The sequence below is a fragment of the Camarhynchus parvulus genome, chromosome 2 (assembly GCF_901933205.1).
Source record: "Camarhynchus parvulus chromosome 2, STF_HiC, whole genome shotgun sequence".
Taxonomy (NCBI): domain Eukaryota; kingdom Metazoa; phylum Chordata; class Aves; order Passeriformes; family Thraupidae; genus Camarhynchus; species Camarhynchus parvulus.
Window position 1 is genome coordinate 16614611 of NC_044572.1, and position 18788 is coordinate 16633398.

The 18788-nt window shown below is 39.2% G+C and overlaps 1 protein-coding gene across 1 annotated transcript; it reads left to right on the plus strand.

Moving 5' to 3' along the window:
- The first annotated feature begins 331 nt into the window (after positions 1-331).
- MASTL (microtubule associated serine/threonine kinase like) lies at positions 332-18159 on the plus strand. The gene is given in 14 exon segments (XM_030943995.1): positions 332-492; positions 1140-1277; positions 2818-2957; positions 3694-3782; positions 5086-5192; positions 5498-5633; positions 6226-6398; positions 7565-7981; positions 7983-8613; positions 8616-8782; positions 9576-9714; positions 13292-13405; positions 13496-13597; positions 15039-18159. Coding segments are annotated over 13 exon segments (2508 nt in total). The 5' UTR covers positions 332-492; positions 1140-1142; the 3' UTR covers positions 15197-18159.
- The last annotated feature ends 629 nt before the right edge of the window (positions 18160-18788 follow it).

Consider the following 18788-nt stretch of genomic DNA (forward strand, 5'->3'; position numbering starts at 1 on the left):
AAGACACCTTCAAGCCTCCCATAGGAATGGGAGGACAGAACCTGCTCACAGCAAGTTACAACCTACAGCCGAGTAGGAAAACCTAGATTCCCACCCTGGCGATCAGCCAGCCCAGACGGGCGGTCATTTGTCACGGGTATGTTCTGAGGGCACCTCCCGCGGCCGCCCCGCGGGCTCTCGCGAGAGCTCGCGTTGCCGTTGGTGACGGCGCGGGCGGGACGGGGCGGGGCCGTTTTGAATCGCGGCGGGCCCGGGGCCGGGCGCGCCATGGCACCCGAGCGGCCCGGGGGGGAGCGGGGCGATGCTGCCAGCCCCAGCCCCAGCCCCAGCCCCAGCCCCAGCCCCAGCCCCGCCACAGCCGCTGGCTCGACGCGCGTCGAGGTCCCCCGGCCCCCCTCCATTGAGGAGTTCACCATCGTGAAGCCTATCAGCCGCGGCGCTTTCGGGAAGGTGTACCTGGGCCGCAAGGCGGGCCGGCTCTATGCCGTGAAGGTGAGGCGTCGCCGGGGTGGCAGCGCTGCTGCCGAGCAGCTCTATGCGGGAGAGCGGCGTCCCCGGTATGAGCCCCGGGCCGTCCTCGGGGAGCGGCCGCTGCTCGGGCACACCCCGCTCTCACCTCCCTGAAGCCTGGAGGGTTTGGTCAGGGGACCTCTGATAACGACAGCTGCTTTTATAAGTACTTTAAATAAAGGGAAATAACGGCAGAAACCTTGCCAAGCGCCAGAGCGCTGCTGGCCTCTCGCCTGTAAACAGCTGCCGTAGCTGAGCCCCCTCAGCTGCTGCGCCTGCCGGCGGGTAAAGCACCGCCTCTGAGAGATAATACGAGAATAAATTATAAAAACCCTTCTTGCTGAGTTAGTATTTTAAGAAAATTCAACAAAAACCTGTTGTGTTTTCTATGTCGTTGCACAAAGAGCTAAAATCTAGGCTGATTGTTAGTAAGAAGCTTACCAATTATTTGTGCAAACTTGACTTTGTGATTAAAAGGATAATAACAATCTATATAGTACACAAAGAATAGGAAACATAAAAACAGTCACACAAAATAGGCATCGCTCTGCAGAGCTATATATCTCTATGCAGTTTTATTATGAGTGTTTTGAGGTTGAATCATTTGTGTGCTCTGTTTTGTTTTTCAGGTGATGAAAAAAGCAGACATGATCAACAAAAATATGGTTCACCAGGTGCAGGCAGAGAGAGATGCACTGGCTCTGAGTAAAAGTCCTTTCATTGTGCACTTATACTACTCACTTCAGTCAGCAAACAACATCTATTTAGTGAGTAAAAAATGGCTGTGGCATTTTATGGTAGTCTTGAAAATTGAGCGTGAACTATACTGATATCTCAAAACATTTTTGTAATGGTGTTCCTTAGTCACTTTTACATCTTTCTCAGAATGCTTGAACAAGTAAAATATTTCTCTTCCTCTGGTGCCTTTGGGCTCTTTCTGCTCATGTTCCCATCTGTTACAGGAGAAACTTAGAAATTCTAACAGCTGCTCTGTCTTAGAAATATGTAGAAATCTTAGAGAAAACAAGAAGTCATTCTATTCAAGCAGAAGCCAAGTGACTGGAAGATACTCCATGGTTGACTTAAAGGAAATCTATTTTACTTATTGCTAGTGCTCAAATTTTGTTACAGTTGTTGGCCTACATGACAAGATGATAACTGAGTGGCAAAACTAAATGCTGGTCCACACAGAGCGCTGTGGAGCACAGCAGGACTTGTGCATGGGTTTATGTGCTGCTTCCACATAAGAATTCAGACTGTCTGCAAAGGGTCTGGCACAATTTGTGTGGGTTGCTGTAAGGACACACAGGGAACAGCTTGATGAAATTCTGAGACAAGGTTGCTGTGCACTCCTACAATGCATTTTGAGTGTAAGCAAAGGCTTCTTTTTCTGGAGTCTCTGAACTGATGCATGGAGTAGAGGATTTCAGGGTGTAGGATTTGTAAAGGAGATGCTAGAATCATGTCTGCATATGTGTGTGTATATATATATATGTATATATGGTTTTTTATATATATATGTGGAAGAATATTGTGTATTGGACTGTAAGTACTGATGAGATTTCCTGACCAAAACCCCTTAAATGCATTCTTGACATCAAAGAGTGAGTTTCAGAAGCCCTGCTGACTTCTGTTTTGAGTATGACATGAGCCATCATAATGTGTCTGCATAATGGTCTACTGGTTGTGTGTATTTTTTTTTCACTCTTTTTCATGTGCCTTAAATGCACAGTAACTCTCACTGCATTTTTGATAGCTTGTACTTATTTCACAAAGCTCAGGTCTTAATTTAATACTTTGTATAAATGGTGGCAAGATAAAGTATTGAGATACCTTAATTTGTATAGAACAGGTGGTCTTTGGCTTCAGGTGTGGAGTTTAACAGGAATGCTTTGCACTTAATTTTCTATACTATGGAATATTAAGCTAAATATAGATTAATATAGGAATATAAATATAGGTTAAAATACATAATATTCAACATAGAAATATATAATATTTATAGAAAATTTTCTGTAGTTAGCTCTCAAAAGCTGTAGTCAGCTTTTTAGTTAGCTTCTAAAAATAATTTAGGCAAATGAAATAAGCAAGTGGTCTACAGAAAGAAAATGTTTAATGTCTGCTGTTACATGAAACTTTGATTATTTTATCCAAGTGAAAAGTATTGTGTGGGAAATTAGGTTTGCACAAAGGTACTTCTCTCTGCTTCTGCTCCTTGAAATAATATTTTTTCTAGGGGTGAAAGTTATTCTGTATTTTACTTGCAATTTTGAAATGTGTTTTAAGTTTAAAATGCTTGACTGACAGGTGATGGAGTATCTTATTGGTGGAGATGTCAAATCTCTTCTCCATATTTATGGATATTTTGATGAAGAAATGGCTGTTAAGTATATTTCTGAAGCAGCATTGGCTCTTGACTATCTTCATAGGCATGGAATAATCCACAGGTGAATTATTTTTTTTCTTACAAATAAGTATTTGATAGGTTGGGGTTTCTATTTTTTCACTCCAACATATAACCATCACTTTCATTGTGGCAGATTCTCAGGCACTTCATTTGCAGATTTCCAGGCTCCTGGAAGTTCTTTCTGTATGTGTGCGCTGCAGCAATGCTGTGAAACAATGGCTAAAATCAAATCTGTGCCTGTGTGCTGAGCACACAAACCCACACAACTTTCCCCTGCCAGCTCTTTCCCAGCGCTGGATTAGCAGCTGTGGCGGTTCAGGAACCCTCTGGGTACTGCACACATGGGCCTGTAGGACAAAGGGACACTGACTACCCTGATGCTCCCCCAGAGGGAGGGCTCTTTTTGCATTCAGCAATGCTGCAGACAGCACACATGAAAACTCCTGCTCGAGGTTTGCTTGTCACCTGTAGGAGATGCACATTAATGAATGTTATGATGGTGCTACTTGTGAAGGATGCTTGTCAAGCCTGCTGAAGCACAAAATGTGCAACTCTTGACATGCATGCTGATTTTTACAAAGCATGAGATGTTTGTGCCATATTGAATGCTTTGATTCATTTGATGTGTTCCTTAAACTGAAATCTTCTGCTGGCTAGGAGATGTTACTATTAAACACCTCTGACCAATGCTTTGTATTGAGTGTTTCTGGCCAGTGAGCTTCCTTAGTGTTGCTCAGTGCTCTTTTTGCTGACTTCAGCTGTATTCATATTTTCAGGGATTTGAAGCCAGACAATATGCTCATTTCTAATCAGGGACATATAAAGTTGACAGACTTTGGGCTTTCCAGAGTTACTCTGAACAGAGGTAAGAGTTGTTTCTATTCCTTTGGTTGTATTAAGATGCATTTCTGCATCATGTTTCCATATTCTTGAATACTTCACATCCCTGTCAAGGGCACCTTTCAATTAAATAAGTGCAAATGTTGCAGTAATACCTGATTTCTAATAGGTAAGTACTGATTAGCTACATGCTAGTAGGGGGTCTGCTCTTAGCATTGCACTTCAGAAGGTAAAATATTTGTTCTTTGGGACAAGGGTGTATAAAATATGATCTAGAGCCCTTTCTTTGGAGGGATATGGATTTCAAAGTTTTTTGAGGTCTGCTAGGAGATTTCAATGGGTGAATAAATAATTCTGGCTTGTTCCTGTTTCTCTGACTACTCTGGCCTTCAGTTCATGTCTCTCGGTCCTGTATAAATTAATTTCAAATAAATTAACTGGAACATTCCAGACAATAGTTTGAGGGATAAGGGGAAGATCAGCTCAGTGCTTTGGCATGTAAATGTTCTCTTTTCAAGCAGAAAATATAGCTGAATAGTCATGACTGTCTGGCACAGGCTGCAGATCTTAAGGTGAATAACCAATTTCTGAGCTGGTTTGTACCTCCTTAGCCAGATCATCCAAACTTACACTGCACAGCACCAGTTTTTTTGAAACAGCTGCTGGAGGGTACGTCCTTTTTATATAGTTAAAGGAATGTTGAAATTCAGAGATGTCTATAGAGTTTGATTCATGGCTTTAAGAATATAAAGGAAAATCCTAGGTATTCTGTATTTTTTATGATATACTGCTTTAAATGATATTCTAATGGGACAGGTTATTGTTGTGTCTAGTTGAACATTATATGAAAGCTTTAAAGCTACTTACTACTAGTGAGAAAAAAAAAGGTATCCAAGTTTGAATATTCACATATGAAAAATTGTTGTGTAGCTTTTTTGAGATGTCTTTTGGAGTGATGGCAGGTTTGGAATCCAATATAGTACCCTATTCCACAAGCCATAAGCTGGAACTGCTGCCTAAAAACCAGAGCTGATATCAAATTAGAAAATGTAGTGCTTTTTGCATAGTGTGTTGGAAAAGAAATTTGGCTTCTGCAACTTCTGTGTGTATAAATGTATGAATGTATAAGAAAAAACCTTGTGTTATGTAAGAATGTACAGGTAAGTCTTCAGTTGGTCTTGGTGGCTTCATTTGTATATTTTTTGAGTATGTGACTCAATTTTTTTTTCGGCTTCATGAAACTTAAGTAAATGTCTGCAACTTTGCCTTTGTTTAATATCAAAATGAAAACCTGATCTATTCGACTTTTGGGTTTTTTTCTTCTGTAGAGATAAATATGATAGATATCCTTACTACCCCATCAATGGCAAAGCCAAAACAGGACTATTCACGTACTCCAGGACAATTGTTGTCTCTTATCAGTTCTCTGGGCTTTGTAAGTAAATTTTCGCTGTCTTTGAAGTATTTCATTTTAGTTTATTTACTATCTTAAATTCAATAGTTGGCACGATAAGACTATTCTTGCATCTCTTCTGCCAGCTGGTAGAATGACTTGTGATATGTTTAGTGTACTTTGAAATTCTGATGTGATTATCTTGGACTTTTGAATTGCTGACTTTTTAATGATCATGGCCAAGCTCCAATGCAAACTTAAAGAATGGGTGAAGTTGCACTCTCAATCCTGGATTGAGAATTTGTTCAGATTCCATTAACTTTTAACTTTCTCTTTCTGCATGTTAGTATACTCCTCCTGTAGGAATGAAAGTGCCAGGGCACAAATCGAGTCCAACATCCGACAGTCCGCAGGGAGTGGTTTCTCCTGTACCTATGGCCCAAAAGGAAAATACCCCTCTTTCAACTAAATTGTTCAAAACACGTGAGTACACCAGGCCTTGTGCTGAGGAATACTCTGGTTGTAAGGTTGTGGTCTTTTAATTTTATATGAGTAGTTTGGACCCACTTCATAAAAGGTGTGATTCTATAGGTGTCTTGCTCTCCACCGTTCCTCCAGAGCTTTACATATGACCTGTTTTCACCTACACTACTTATGTCATCTTCTAAAGTGGTTTTGTTTGATTGGGTTTTTTCAAATCATGACCCCTGAATTCAAAATCATCCTTTAACATTTTATGGAAATAGTGTCAGTTCTTGACATACTTTCAGTGGAAATTGTTAAGTATAGCAATGTATGCTTTCATTTAAATTGTCTTCTCTTGCTGCTTTCTCATTTCTAACCTGAAATGAAAAAGAAGGCAACTATGCTGCTAATGTTTGTACTGCTTTTACATTCTTGGCAAGTTCCTAATTCAAAAAATGTGTAAATTGACTATGCAGGAAAGATGACAAGAGAAATTGTTGTCAACACAGCTTTCCTTAGCTTCCTTTGATGTGAAAGCTTAACATACTGTGAAGTCAGTCAGTATATGTTGCCTGTTTGTATCAACATTTGAATTTCTTTTTCTCTTAAGATCTGGATAATTCTCAATTAACACCTGTGATGCCAGCGAGGAGTTTAACTCCTACTCTTCTTCAGTCAAGAAACAGGTTTGGTACCTCCAGTGTCAGTAGTCAGTCTCACACACACCTGTCCAGTGTGGAATCAGAAAACTGGAGCAGCCCCAGGTGCGGGAAAGGCGTAGAGGTCAGGACTGTTCCATCCTCCCACTCTAAATTAAAATTAGTTTGTACTTGTGTATGCAAATGTCTGCTATTTACTCTGCTTGCCTCAGTTATTTCAAGTGTTGAGAAACGTTCCTACAGTAGAAGGAGCAGGGGTTGTAATTTGTGTTAAGTAGGATTTTGGGTCAAACAGATATAACCTGTTCCTTCAAGCAAATATTAGTCCTTTGCAATATAACAGGAGAAGCAAATGCTACTGAGCCTGCAGCAAAGGAGTGAAAGAGAAGGCTTCACTGACCATCACTGGTTTAGCCCTATCCTGCACAAGGTGGGCACTGCTGGGAGCAGTGGCTTTTTGGAAGCTGACCTTGGCCCTATAGCTTTATTTGCTCAGCATTTTGGGTGAAAGAATTTTTTTAAAAGACAGAACTTAGAAAAACAATAAAATCCACTTCAAGTAGCTATTAAACTGAAACGTTTAAGTCTTTTATTACTGAAGGGTTTTGTATCAACTAACCTAACACCAACAATTATAGCTGGTAATATTTTATCCTAAAATATTTTATCCTATTTTAATGTGTTAATGAAATTCTGCACAAACACAAACCTAAAAGAAAATGCTGCTGTGCTATGTAGTTCCTTCCCTTGATTCCTATTTAAAGCATACAGAACAACTAACATTTAACACAATTTATTATTCTGTATTTATCTGTTTCTTAGGCCTTGGTTTTAGTATTGTGTCAAAACATTAGGAATATCAGATTTTTCTTTTGTCATCTCTGAAGTGTAATATACCACAGGGTACTATAATGGGGTTCTTTCCTTTGAACTTTCTTGGAAACTGAAAACTTCTGTAGCTTAACATCTTAAAATAAAATCACAAATACAACATCAGTTGCTCTATTTTTTCATCCCTTGGCATTTAAAAATATATCATTTTATATTGTGTTATAGTAAGCTTATTTTATGTTCTTAACTTGGTAATTTGACTTCTTTTATGCCTTATCTGGTTTTGGATTTTTTTATATTTTGAAGTATGGTTTTTCACTAGTAGTCGTTAGAATGAGTAATGCTTGCAAATCTGCATTTCATTATGGAGGCTGTAATAAAGTATTTCAAATTAAATATTTCTGTAATGCTGTAATCATATTTTTCTTGATACTCAAAACTGAATGTGCTTTTTTGCAGCAAAGTGAAGATGAACCTTGTTCTACAACATCCAAAACCAGTAACAGTGGGTCAGCTCTCCTTTCAAATGCTATGTTGCCAAATAGCAAAGAAGTTTTAAAGAGGAAAGAACTCGAGTCTGCCATTTCTCCCATTGCCAGCAATGAGTCTGGCAGCAGGCAGAAGCTGGGAAGTGAACGTTTGGATATAACAGATACTCCTATGAGCACTCTGGATGTGAAAGTAGTAAGAAAGTGTATTTCTGAAAACAAGATTTGGAAAGAAAAAGTCTTTGTAAATAAAAGAGACATGACTTATGAAACAGTGGAGACTTCCAGATTACAACAGTCACTTTCAAGACAGAATGAGCCTGTCAAAGAGGAAGAAATGTTTGAAAAGCCAGGTGTAAAAAGAAGCTTTGAATCAGTTGACACTAGTCCCTTGTCAGGAACTTAACTATGTTAAAAAAAGCAATGCAGAATATAAACGTGGCTGTCAGATCTCAGAATTTCCTGCAAACAAAGGGACAGGTTTGACAACAGAAATTCAATCCTTAATGCTTTGTAATGATGGATGCCTATGTGACACCTCTGAAAGCAAGGAAGAAGTTAAGAGTTTTATTAGTAACCAGGAAACAGTAGAAAGATTGCTTACTCCAACTGTAGCTAAAAATCTTATGTGTGATCTGGATGCAGACTGCGGAAAGGATGATGAAAAGGAGTACATGAACTCAAGTTTTTTAGTCACTGATGATGAAAAACCTTTAGATGTCTTCAGTGCAGATTCTGACTTACTTCCTGAAGTGTCTGTAACAGAAAGCCATCTAGAAAAGCAGCTTTTACATTTGGACAGAAGTGTTAAAGACCTCTCCTTTGAGGAACCAAAACCTGAAGGTGTGCTAATAACATCACCAGAGTCCCGAGATGCCTCACAGTGTGGAGAGGAGGCACATACAATCCAGGACTACAAGCTAGTACATCAGGAAAAGGATAATGACCAGAAACACATGGAAGACGCTTGCCTTGACACAGTATCTTCTCCTTCAGAAAAGATGAAGGAAGCACTGAGTCTCTTAAAAAAAATGCTGTTGTTTTTCGGAGTTATAATAGTCCAATCAATCTATCCAATATATCTGAGCCGTGCAGCATGGCTTCCTTAGATATAATGGATCTTTCACCTGCCTGCAGTGGCTCTTACCCAACAGCTATCACTCCATTACAGAAAGGAAGATCATATCAGGTAGGTAAGGACACAGATAGAGACTTTGTACATGCATTGGACATTAGGGACCTGAAATTATTTCAGTGGTAAGTTTAGGGAAAACTCAAGTAGTTTGAGGTAGTTTGTCAGAATGACCTCTGTTGTCAGGGTTTAACTTGCTGCACTTGTATGGCCAAAATTATAATATCTGTAAGAATTTAGCAGTAGCTTTATGTTCACTGGTTTGCCTTTGGCTCAACATGCATTGACTGTCCATCTCTGAGAAATCTTTGCTGTTACAATGAACTGATTTTTAAAAGCCTGTGCTGTTTTGTCTTGCAGTGTTGTATTTTCTGTGAGCAGTTATAGGTTTCCTAATGTAATGGAAAGTCTTTGTTGTTGGTTTTTTGTTTTTTTTTTTTGTTATCCTGCACTCTTCCCAAGACTGTGTGAATGCTGTTCAGCTGCTGGTAACTGCCATTGTACCTGCTACTTTTTTTTTAAATCCTGTTAAAAGTGATGGTGTAATGTATTCTGTCAAGTGCCAGTTACAAGCCTATTACAAAGATTGATGTGAACAGTGATAGCTGCTGATGTGACACTGGAGGAAGAACTTAAGGAAAAGTTTCTCAAAGAGTAGGCATCTTTATGCTTCAAGACTGTTGAGATAAAGCAATGGAAGCACATTTCACATATGCTTTTCAGGGACTGTTTTGTGACTTGTTCTTGGCTTGAACTTAAGTATCAATTATTACATCTGTGACTAAACCTGGAGCTGGGAGTTTCTGAGCTGGTTTTGTTTGACATCTGAGTCCCTTGTCCCATTTTTCAGACCCCTTATCGGGGGGATGCTGGCACGCCGTACAGGACTCCAAAGAGTGTTCGAAGGGGAGCTGCCCCCGTAGAAGGTGAACGCATCCTGGGGACCCCAGACTACCTGGCACCTGAGCTGCTTTTGACACAGCCTCATGGTAAGGCAGACCAGCATCTGTCAGTACTTGAAAGGTGGCACTTGACATTTCTAAATGTCTGTAGAACTGTAAACCCTTCAAGTAATAAGATTGGGAATTCTTAAAAAATAGCTAGTGCTTAGCTTTTGCCATCATGGGTGGCTGTGTTTGCTTCAGCTGCTCCTTCCATTCCTTTACTGTTTTCTCATAACCAAAGATTTTGCTTGTTCACCAGCAGGCTTGCTGCCAATCAGTATTGGAAGCTGCTTTGGCAGCCTGAGACTCGTATGTGGCTTGGGAGTAACAACTTGATTATCCTGAGTGCCCTTAAAGATTCTTTGGGATGGGAAAGGGGAAATTTTAGCGTGAAAGGCTTAAGCCTTCAATTATTTTTAGAATGTCTTCTGTTTATTGATATTAAAGTGTTATGTGAAGCCAGACAATTGTATGAAGTTGCCTTAAAATCAGTTATTGAGTTGAGTGACCTCATTAAACACTCCAGATATCTGACAGGATCTTCTGTATAAAGGTGCAGTAATAGCCATGCCAACCTCAAATTTTTGGAGGTTGGTTTTTTGGGTTTGTTTGTTTGTTTTCAAATTACTATACTAAAATAGCACAACTTTGAAGGGCATAAATTTCTTTGTCTCAGATTCTGAGATCCACCGAGGTTAACAAAATGTCTGAAATAGTTTTCCACTAAATTGCAAGAAGCGTTAACAAAAATTAAATGCAATGCATCTATCTCTAATACAGTTGTTGATGTACAATTCCATTTTATTTCCACCCCAAAGGTATACTACTATTTTGTAGAACTGCAAATCTTGGGAAAATTACATGAGAGAGAGACCTTAATTGAGAGGTAGTTATTACTATCCTGTGGAGCAATAAAATTCTGCTAATATAGATTAACTAAAACTCTCTGAAGAGATTTAACAGTAAAAACTGAAAATGCTAAACATATGTAGTTGTTGTTTTGCACTTCCATTTAGGATTCCTGGATATATGGCAGATGTTAAAACTGGATAATATTTTGGAAATGTAATCAGTGCTACTTAGACAATGTAAAACTTGATCACAGGCTGATTTCTCTGTGGTTACTGGGTTTTCAGGACTTCAGTGAAAACTTGCAGAGTCTGGGGTTTGTGTCAGGAAATTACAAGTCTCCCATTACCTTCATTGAAGCCAGGGTTTTTGGAACTCCAAATTTTCCCTCACTAAATATTTCACATGTTGAGCTGCTTGTAAATGTAGTTTTAATCCTAAATTAACCATGTTACAAAACTATTTTATTTTTGTTTCTAACTTAGATTTAACATTGCCATCTTTCCTTATTGTGGAATACTACCTTGGGGGAAAAAATCTTCATTTCTATGTGTTTGGAGAATCATACTTGATATTCAATGTTTGTATTTGTTATGGGTTTTTTTGGGCAATAATTGTAATATTTTTACTTCATTGTCTTTTCATATGCAGGGACTCTGGTATCTGGTGAGTTTTCTATATTCTGTGCAGAACTGAAGTGTTCAGCATAACTGAACAGTCAAAGTATAACCAGATCACAGTTTCTGAGAACATTGTTTGAGTGAACAATGTTTCTGTATAGAAAGACATGTCCAATATGCCTCCACATGAACATGTGTGATGCTCACAGAATCAGGAAACATCATATCAGTGTGACTAAGCTATCAGAAATCACACATATAAACATGTACTTCAGAAGGAAAGTCAGCATTCTTAAATTGTTTAACACGAGGTAAACCCAGAGCCACTTTTTGATTGCTGCTTTTTACTTCATTGCAGTCAGTCTGATTTACTTTGCCTATGGGTGAAGAAGGTTCAGGTGCTCAAGACCTGGTGTTACTGCTTCTTGCTTCAAATCACAGAATTGTAGAATATCCCAAGTGGAAGAGACCCACAAGGATCATTGAGTCCATCTTATGTCCCTGTCCAGGACAGTCCCAGAGTCACAGCATGTCCCTGAGAGCACAGCATGTCCCTGCAAACACTTCTTGAGCCCTTGCCAGGCTTGGTGCTGTGACCACTTCCCTGGGGAGCCTGTTCCAGTGCCTAGCCACCCTCTGGGTGGAAAAACTTTTCTTAATATCCCACCTTAACCTCCCCAGCACAGCTTCATGCTGTCCTTTGGTCCTGTATTGCAGGTTTATGGTAGGAGTTAATCTAATTTTAGTTAGACTTTGTGTGGGAAAAATTGCTGCTGAAACCTGGTTATTACACTGTTCAGGTTGTGATCTTATTAGACTTTGACTGGAGCTGGGAGTATTTTACTGAACATCCAGGAACTCTTAACAACAGAGGATGTGAACTCACTGCTTTGATGTGCTTAGCTTGGTGGGCACTCTTACTGCTGTTAGGACATGCTAAAAGTGTATTAAATTTCTGGTTAACACTGGTTTTCAGCATTTCTAAACTTCACAGCAGTCTTTGTGAAATGGCTCAAACATTCATTTGCTTGGAGGCGTCTTAGGTTTTTTTTCTATGCCAAAAAAGCCAAGAACAATTAGATTTATTATCTTTCCAAGTTTGGGGGTTTTTTTTTAACAGCAACTGTGGCATCTATTCTTTATATGGTGGAGTGGGCATGGCTTGAAGATGCAGGAAGCTTAGGATGCATGCAGCGCTGTCTGGGATTGCTTTGCCTGCTGGTTTCAATGTACATTAATAGGATAGATTGGCAAAAAGACAAAACCTTGGATTGTGGAAAACCAGAACTATCTAATAACAAAGCAGAGATAGCTAGTAACTACACATTGCCCCAGTCAGTTCAGTGTAATGGAAAGTAATGCCAGCTTCATGTGTGCTGGCTTGTTTCTGCAAGCTGTCTTCATGATGTTCATCATAATTTAGACAAACAAAAATGAAGTTCAATGGCCTGAAGTTTTGGAGCATTTTTAAATAACTGAGAGAAGGGCACAGAAGGTAACATGGAGCACTCATCCAGGCTCTAGTCATGAGGCATCTATTTCTTATCACAAAACAATCTCCTGGAGGAGTTAGCTCCTGGATTCTGTTCCTGGGAGTTGATAATTAGATTGTTACTAAGAGCCCTCTTGGTTTTATCAGTAAACCCCAGTGCTACCGGTCACTACCGGACACACAAGAATGCAAGCACACTACGGTTCTCCAGGTGAAGGAAGAAAGAGGAAGTTTATTCTCTGACTCGAAAATTTATAGTTTTCCAAAAGTGATGGCGGATTGGAGGGTGACAGTGACACCTCTCCAATGACACTGGTTAAACTATCAGTCTATCAACTTTCTCCTCTTCCATAAAAGAAGTCAAAACAATCAGTTGTTTACAGAAAGTGTCTGAGAAAGTTCACCACAAGAATGTCTATATCGGAAGGCCTAGAAAATCTTAAAAAACCAAGGTGACATGTTACCTATAATGAGGTAAGGAGCAGAGTGGCTTTAAAAAACCTTTTAATATATTTTTAATCTGCATGAATATTAAATATAACTTGTCTCTTCATAATTTTCAAGAAATTTGCAGAACTTAAACACTCTTCAGCTTCTGCTAATCTCAAAGTCTTTGCAAGTATTATTTCTGTAGTGTAATTATGTGGATTTATTTTACCAGGTTCTGCTGTAGACTGGTGGGCTCTTGGAGTTTGTCTGTTTGAGTTTCTAACTGGAATTCCACCTTTTAACGATGAAACACCAACACAGGTCTTCCAAAATATTTTGAAAAGAGGTAATCTGTTTCAGTAATCAGGGCAAGTATGTATTTCCAATATTTGTTTTATAGTTTGAGTTACCAACTCAACTATGTCTTTGTCTCTAGATATTCCCTGGCCTGAGGGTGAAGAAAAGCTGTCTGATAATGCCCAGAATGCAATAGGTCTTCTTCTAACAATTGACACTACTAAGAGAGCTGGACTGAAGGGTTGGTATTAAAATTGTTCTTTGCAACCAATTGCAGGTTTTTAAGTGGTGATCTCCTCCTCCTGAAACTTAGGCTAATAAACTTCAGTGCTTAACTAGGTTCCATGTATAGCACCACAGCACTTAAAAAGTTTTGATATTTTCTGTATTTCTTGTGGGGTTTTTCCTTTCTGAACAAAGTAATTCTGGGGCTGGATTGTTTTGTTGGTATTTAATTCTTTTAATTGAACTTCTGTTTTCCTTTACTGCTGTTCTGCTATGCATTTTTAGTGTTAGACATCTGATGTACCAAAGTTCTCTCTTATCAAATGGGTATTTGGAATTTTTAACCTAAATGACATTGGGAATCTTGATTAAAAGATGATATTTTGGGAGAGAAGCCTCCTACAAGAAACAGTTAATTCAGAGAGGGTAGTTTTTTCTTAGGAATCAGCCTGTCTTTGCTGAATGCATAGGAGAATACAAAGTTGGACAAATATATACTGTACAAAGTCAACTTTTTTTTTCCCTTGTAGGAGGGCTTAAACATTTCCTATTGTTAACAGTGACTATGGTTTTTTTAAAAAGAAAGTTGATAATGGAAAGAAATTTAGTGTGAGATATTTTGGAAATAGAGAAAGAAATCTTATGAGAACTATTCAGGAATTCACTAGAGAAGGAAATTACTATGGAGAGGCTTACACATAAAGAGACTAAATGCTAGAAGCTGAAATCAAGCCAAATTAAAATAGCAAAGGTACAAGATTATTAATGAAGATTAATATGTCAGCAGACAATTCTGTGGCTTTGATAGTTCCCAAAAAGCAATTTGAAGGTGTTTTAGTTAAGCACAAGTTATTGTCTTTGTTTCTGGATTTTAGAGTGAAATCTAAATTGCCTGTCAAGGGCAGAATTTTAAAATAGGTGACATAATGGTTTCTTCCTATCTGAACTTCTTTGAAATTCATTCTTTGTCAAGATTTACAACTGTATCTGACCTGTGTGTCCACTGAAGTGAAGTTGGATGAGTAGTTTTCAGGACAACCATTAAGTTTTTCTTGTTGCACCTAAGTTTCCATCACTGTCATCTTCTCTCCCCTCTCCCAAATTTGTGCTCTCCCTACAGCATGAAGCCTTTAGTACTGGGAAATCCCAGTTATGTTGTTGTAGTGCTGTCTCTAAATTCAGTCTTTCTGGGTAAGAGCAGCTTTCAAGCTGCTTTTGGCTCAGTGGAACTGTATGGAACAGGTTCCCTGGATGAGGGTGACAGCTACTTGTCCTGCCAACAGTTTGGTCCTACTAAAGTTGGGGGTAATCAAAGCCCAGTTGCAATTTGCACTTCTGTGAACTTCTAGAGAAGGAATATAGAGCAAATCTACTGACAGTTACAGATGAGGGAACAAAGTGACTGTGGGGCTTGGACATAAGGAAGTTTCTAATGCTGATGTGAACTTCTGTTTCAGAACTGAAGCATCACCCCCTCTTTCATGGGGTGGACTGGGATAATCTCCAGAACCAGACGATGCCATTTATACCTCAGCCTGATGATGAGACTGACACCTCTTACTTTGATGCTAGAAACAATGCTCAGCACCTGACTGTGTCTGGATTTAGCTTATAGCATCAAGAGAAGTGGACATTCTCCATGGTTTTGCACACTTACAGGTTGTCTTGTAACCCTAGTTTGGTCTTGACTAAGTTTCCTCGCTGAATTTAGTGTTTCAAGTTACCAGCCTATTTTTATTCTTTAGTGAAACTACTGTATGAAACTGGTATCAAGTGCCTTTGTGCTACTTGTTATGTCCTGCACCTTACTGAGAGGCCAGAGCATTGTGTTTCTTGGACCTAATAACTCTTGGCAATAATGGGGCTTTTTAATAGTAATTAATTATTCCAGTTAGAAAATGTGGTGTTATTTCCCAGCTAAACATAATAGAGAAAGGATATAAAGGAATTGGAATTGTATCTAATTAATAACTTAACTATTGGTGTTTCAGTGTGGTGGCAAGCTGGTTTGGGAGCAGTCCTGTCTGAACAGTGTGAATATATATCCACTGTGCAAAACTGGTCATTCCTATTCAAGATGGAAAATTGAAATCTTAATGCAGCATTGCAATGTCTTGTCTTCTGTTTGTCCTATTCCCTAGAAGGACTGGGAAAATACAACAGTTAATCCCAAGTTAATTTGGCTACAAGTGACACATGAGACTGGCAGGAGACTATCCTGTCCTAGAGAAATGGGGCAGGGAGAGGATACTTGGGGCAAGTCTGTTGAATAAATGCTTTGCTTAAGTTGTTGTGTTGTAGCCACTTGAGTTGTAGGAAGCTGGACTGAACACACATTTTAGCAGTTACTGGTTTTATGTAGAAAATGCCCAGTGTGTGTGTGTGCTCCCTTGTGTCAGATGACAAGTGACAGATGATTTTTTGTTTTCTAGCAAGCAGAATTCATACTGAAGCTGCCAAGTATTAAAGGCTGTAATATATTGTAGGCTAACAGACTGTTTTGTAAACTCACAGCCAGAGCTTGGATTTTGACTAGAATATAAAATAGAAGTGTATGTTCTGTATAAACCTAAATTAGGGGGAAGTATATTTAAATTTATCTTTAAATGCAATACAAATCTTGTGTCTGCTAGGTTTTAGAGATTTATTTGTAGATAATTCTGTTTAAACAGTCTTCGGTATTTTTCTTGTATATGTATCTCTAACTTAAAGAAGATTTTAATTTTTCAGGTTAATACATGTTAGATAAAGATCATTTGTGCTAGATGGTGTTACCAGCCAAGGGCCATGTGCCAGAAGCCAAGCATTTTGCCAGTGATTTTTGCCAAGTGCCTTTTGGTTTCATGAACTGACTCTTTTTGTAGCAGTAGTGAGTTGTCCCTTCATTACCCTGCTTCCTACAAGACAATATTTATTGATGGAATTCTGAGCAAACAGAGTCTGCCAGGCTTTCTGCTGTCCCCTCAGGTTGCTGGGAAAGGAATGGGAATGGTGAAGAAAAAGGAAGTTTCCTAGAAAGACCTAAAGAGAGCTGATTTTTAATAGCTCAGAATGACTAATCCCAGTTCTTGTTGTGAAAACTCAATTTTGTGAAACAGAGTCTTGGCAAGTTGTAAAACACAGTGAATTTCACTCCCTTTGCTAAGGACTGCAGTTTCAGAGAACTTCTAAATTGTTCAGTCACACTGCAATTGTTGCATGATGGAAAAGGTGCAAATGAATGCAGTACTGAAGCAGTATTCATAGACAACATTCTCTGAAAGTGATGAGAAGTTCTTCGGTGGTTTTCCTGTGTAGTGTTAGAATGTATAAGCTGGGGTAGGAGGGTACCTTAATCACTGGGTTTTTATGCAATTTATTCTTCCATTTCTAGTAATCTAGTTTAAAAAATAAATCTTAAAAGAATTAACTATGATTACATGTCAAAGAAATAAGAAACTGAACACCACAACAACTCTGTGTCTTCAGTGCTTTACAAATGGTTATACCTGTTCCCATTTGTCAGTATAACACATTCCCATCAAGGTGGAAGAAACTTGTTGCACTGGTATAGTCTTCTTTAACCCCTTGAAATAGTTCTTATCTACAAGGGCTTCTTGTAAAGCTTCTATAAAAATCTTATCCTAAAAGAAAATTGTGATGTTTCTACCAGTTGATTAATGCAAAAACATAGAATTAATACAAAACCAATTGATTAATACAAAAACAGTAAATTGGCCAATTGACAAATCTGAATGTTTAATATAAAGTTATCACTACACTGCTATCCAAAATTTAAATTTCACACAATTAGCCCTGAAAATATTGCAATATCCTGTTCTCTTAATTATCTTGCATTTATCCAGGTTATAGCAAACATGGAGTTAAATGTCAGACGTTGATTGTTGAGATTTGTGATGTTGTGGGGTGTTTTGATTGGTGGGGCTTTTATCTTTTGTAAAAAGGTGAATCCTAGCTTTATTGTTCAACATGGAATTCCTTGTTAACTCAATCCCACTGGTTTTATCCCACTTGTTGCTTGACTTGAAATACTACAGGTAAAAGTTCAAAAGGTATAATGTAGTAGCTGGAATAGATCTAGTGGTTCTTATTAGTAAAGATCTACAAATAACAGTGTAGGCTGGCAAAAGTTTCTGATCCTTTGAAGCTGTAGAGTACCACTTGGCAAGTCCTGCAGCTGTTACATGGTGCTCCCTGAAGGCCTAAACTTCATGTGCACAACCTACCCATAAACTCTGCAGCTTCCAGGTTATCTTGGGAGACAGTTTATCAGCCATTAAATCTGAAAACTACTGGCAAGATCAGTGTTGTACTTGGTTACACAGAAGCAGCAGTTTTGGATGGTTATTCCCAGCCCTTATGTGCTGTTCGGCACACCTACACATGGGGCAGTGTCTGGGGACCAAGGTGCTGAAGTGCTGCCATTTGTTGTTGAGCTCAGAGATTCCAGTTTCAGCATGATTAGGTTTACCACATGCTTACTCTGGCAATAAAATGCATGATTTTCCTCTCTACTTCATTCTCCAAGAGTTCACTTTGCACTTACTTCAAAATTCATGCTTCAAAAATTCACTTTACTTTTGTGTAAATATATAAAATAAAATAGTGCAGTTGTGCTGCTGCTGCTTCTGTGTCTTGTTTTTCTTTTACTGTGTTACTTTTACCTCTGCTGGGAGTGTGGCAGATGGATTTTTACACAAACCCTGAGTGCTTCCCACTACCTCAGCAAAGGCAGTGATTTTAAGTAAGGAAATATCTATTACTTTCAGTACAGGTCTGTATGCCCTTCAGTTTGCTCATAACGTGCTAGGCCCTGCCTGGAAGCTTTAGTAGCAGCTACATTTGTGTACTGAAATGGCAGGAGAGCAGAGGCCTGAGTGGTAACGCCTGCAGGGTGTGAGTCTCCTCCTCTGCATAACTCACATGAGTCAAGAAAGGATGGTGGCTCCATCTCCTCAGCACCTGCTGTGTTGCCACAGCCCCAGCACAGAAGCAGCAGAGCCCTGAGGATGGAACAGCTGCACCAGGCACACACTTAGACCTGGCTCTGCTTCTGTGCTCTCAGCTGAGCAGGCACACACTTAGACCTTCTGTGCTCTCTGCTGAGCAGGCACACACTTAGATCTGGCTCTGCTTCTGTGCTCTCAGCTGAGCAGCTCTGAGGGGATGGAGTGTCTAATCTGCTTTGATACAGAGCAAGCTTCAGG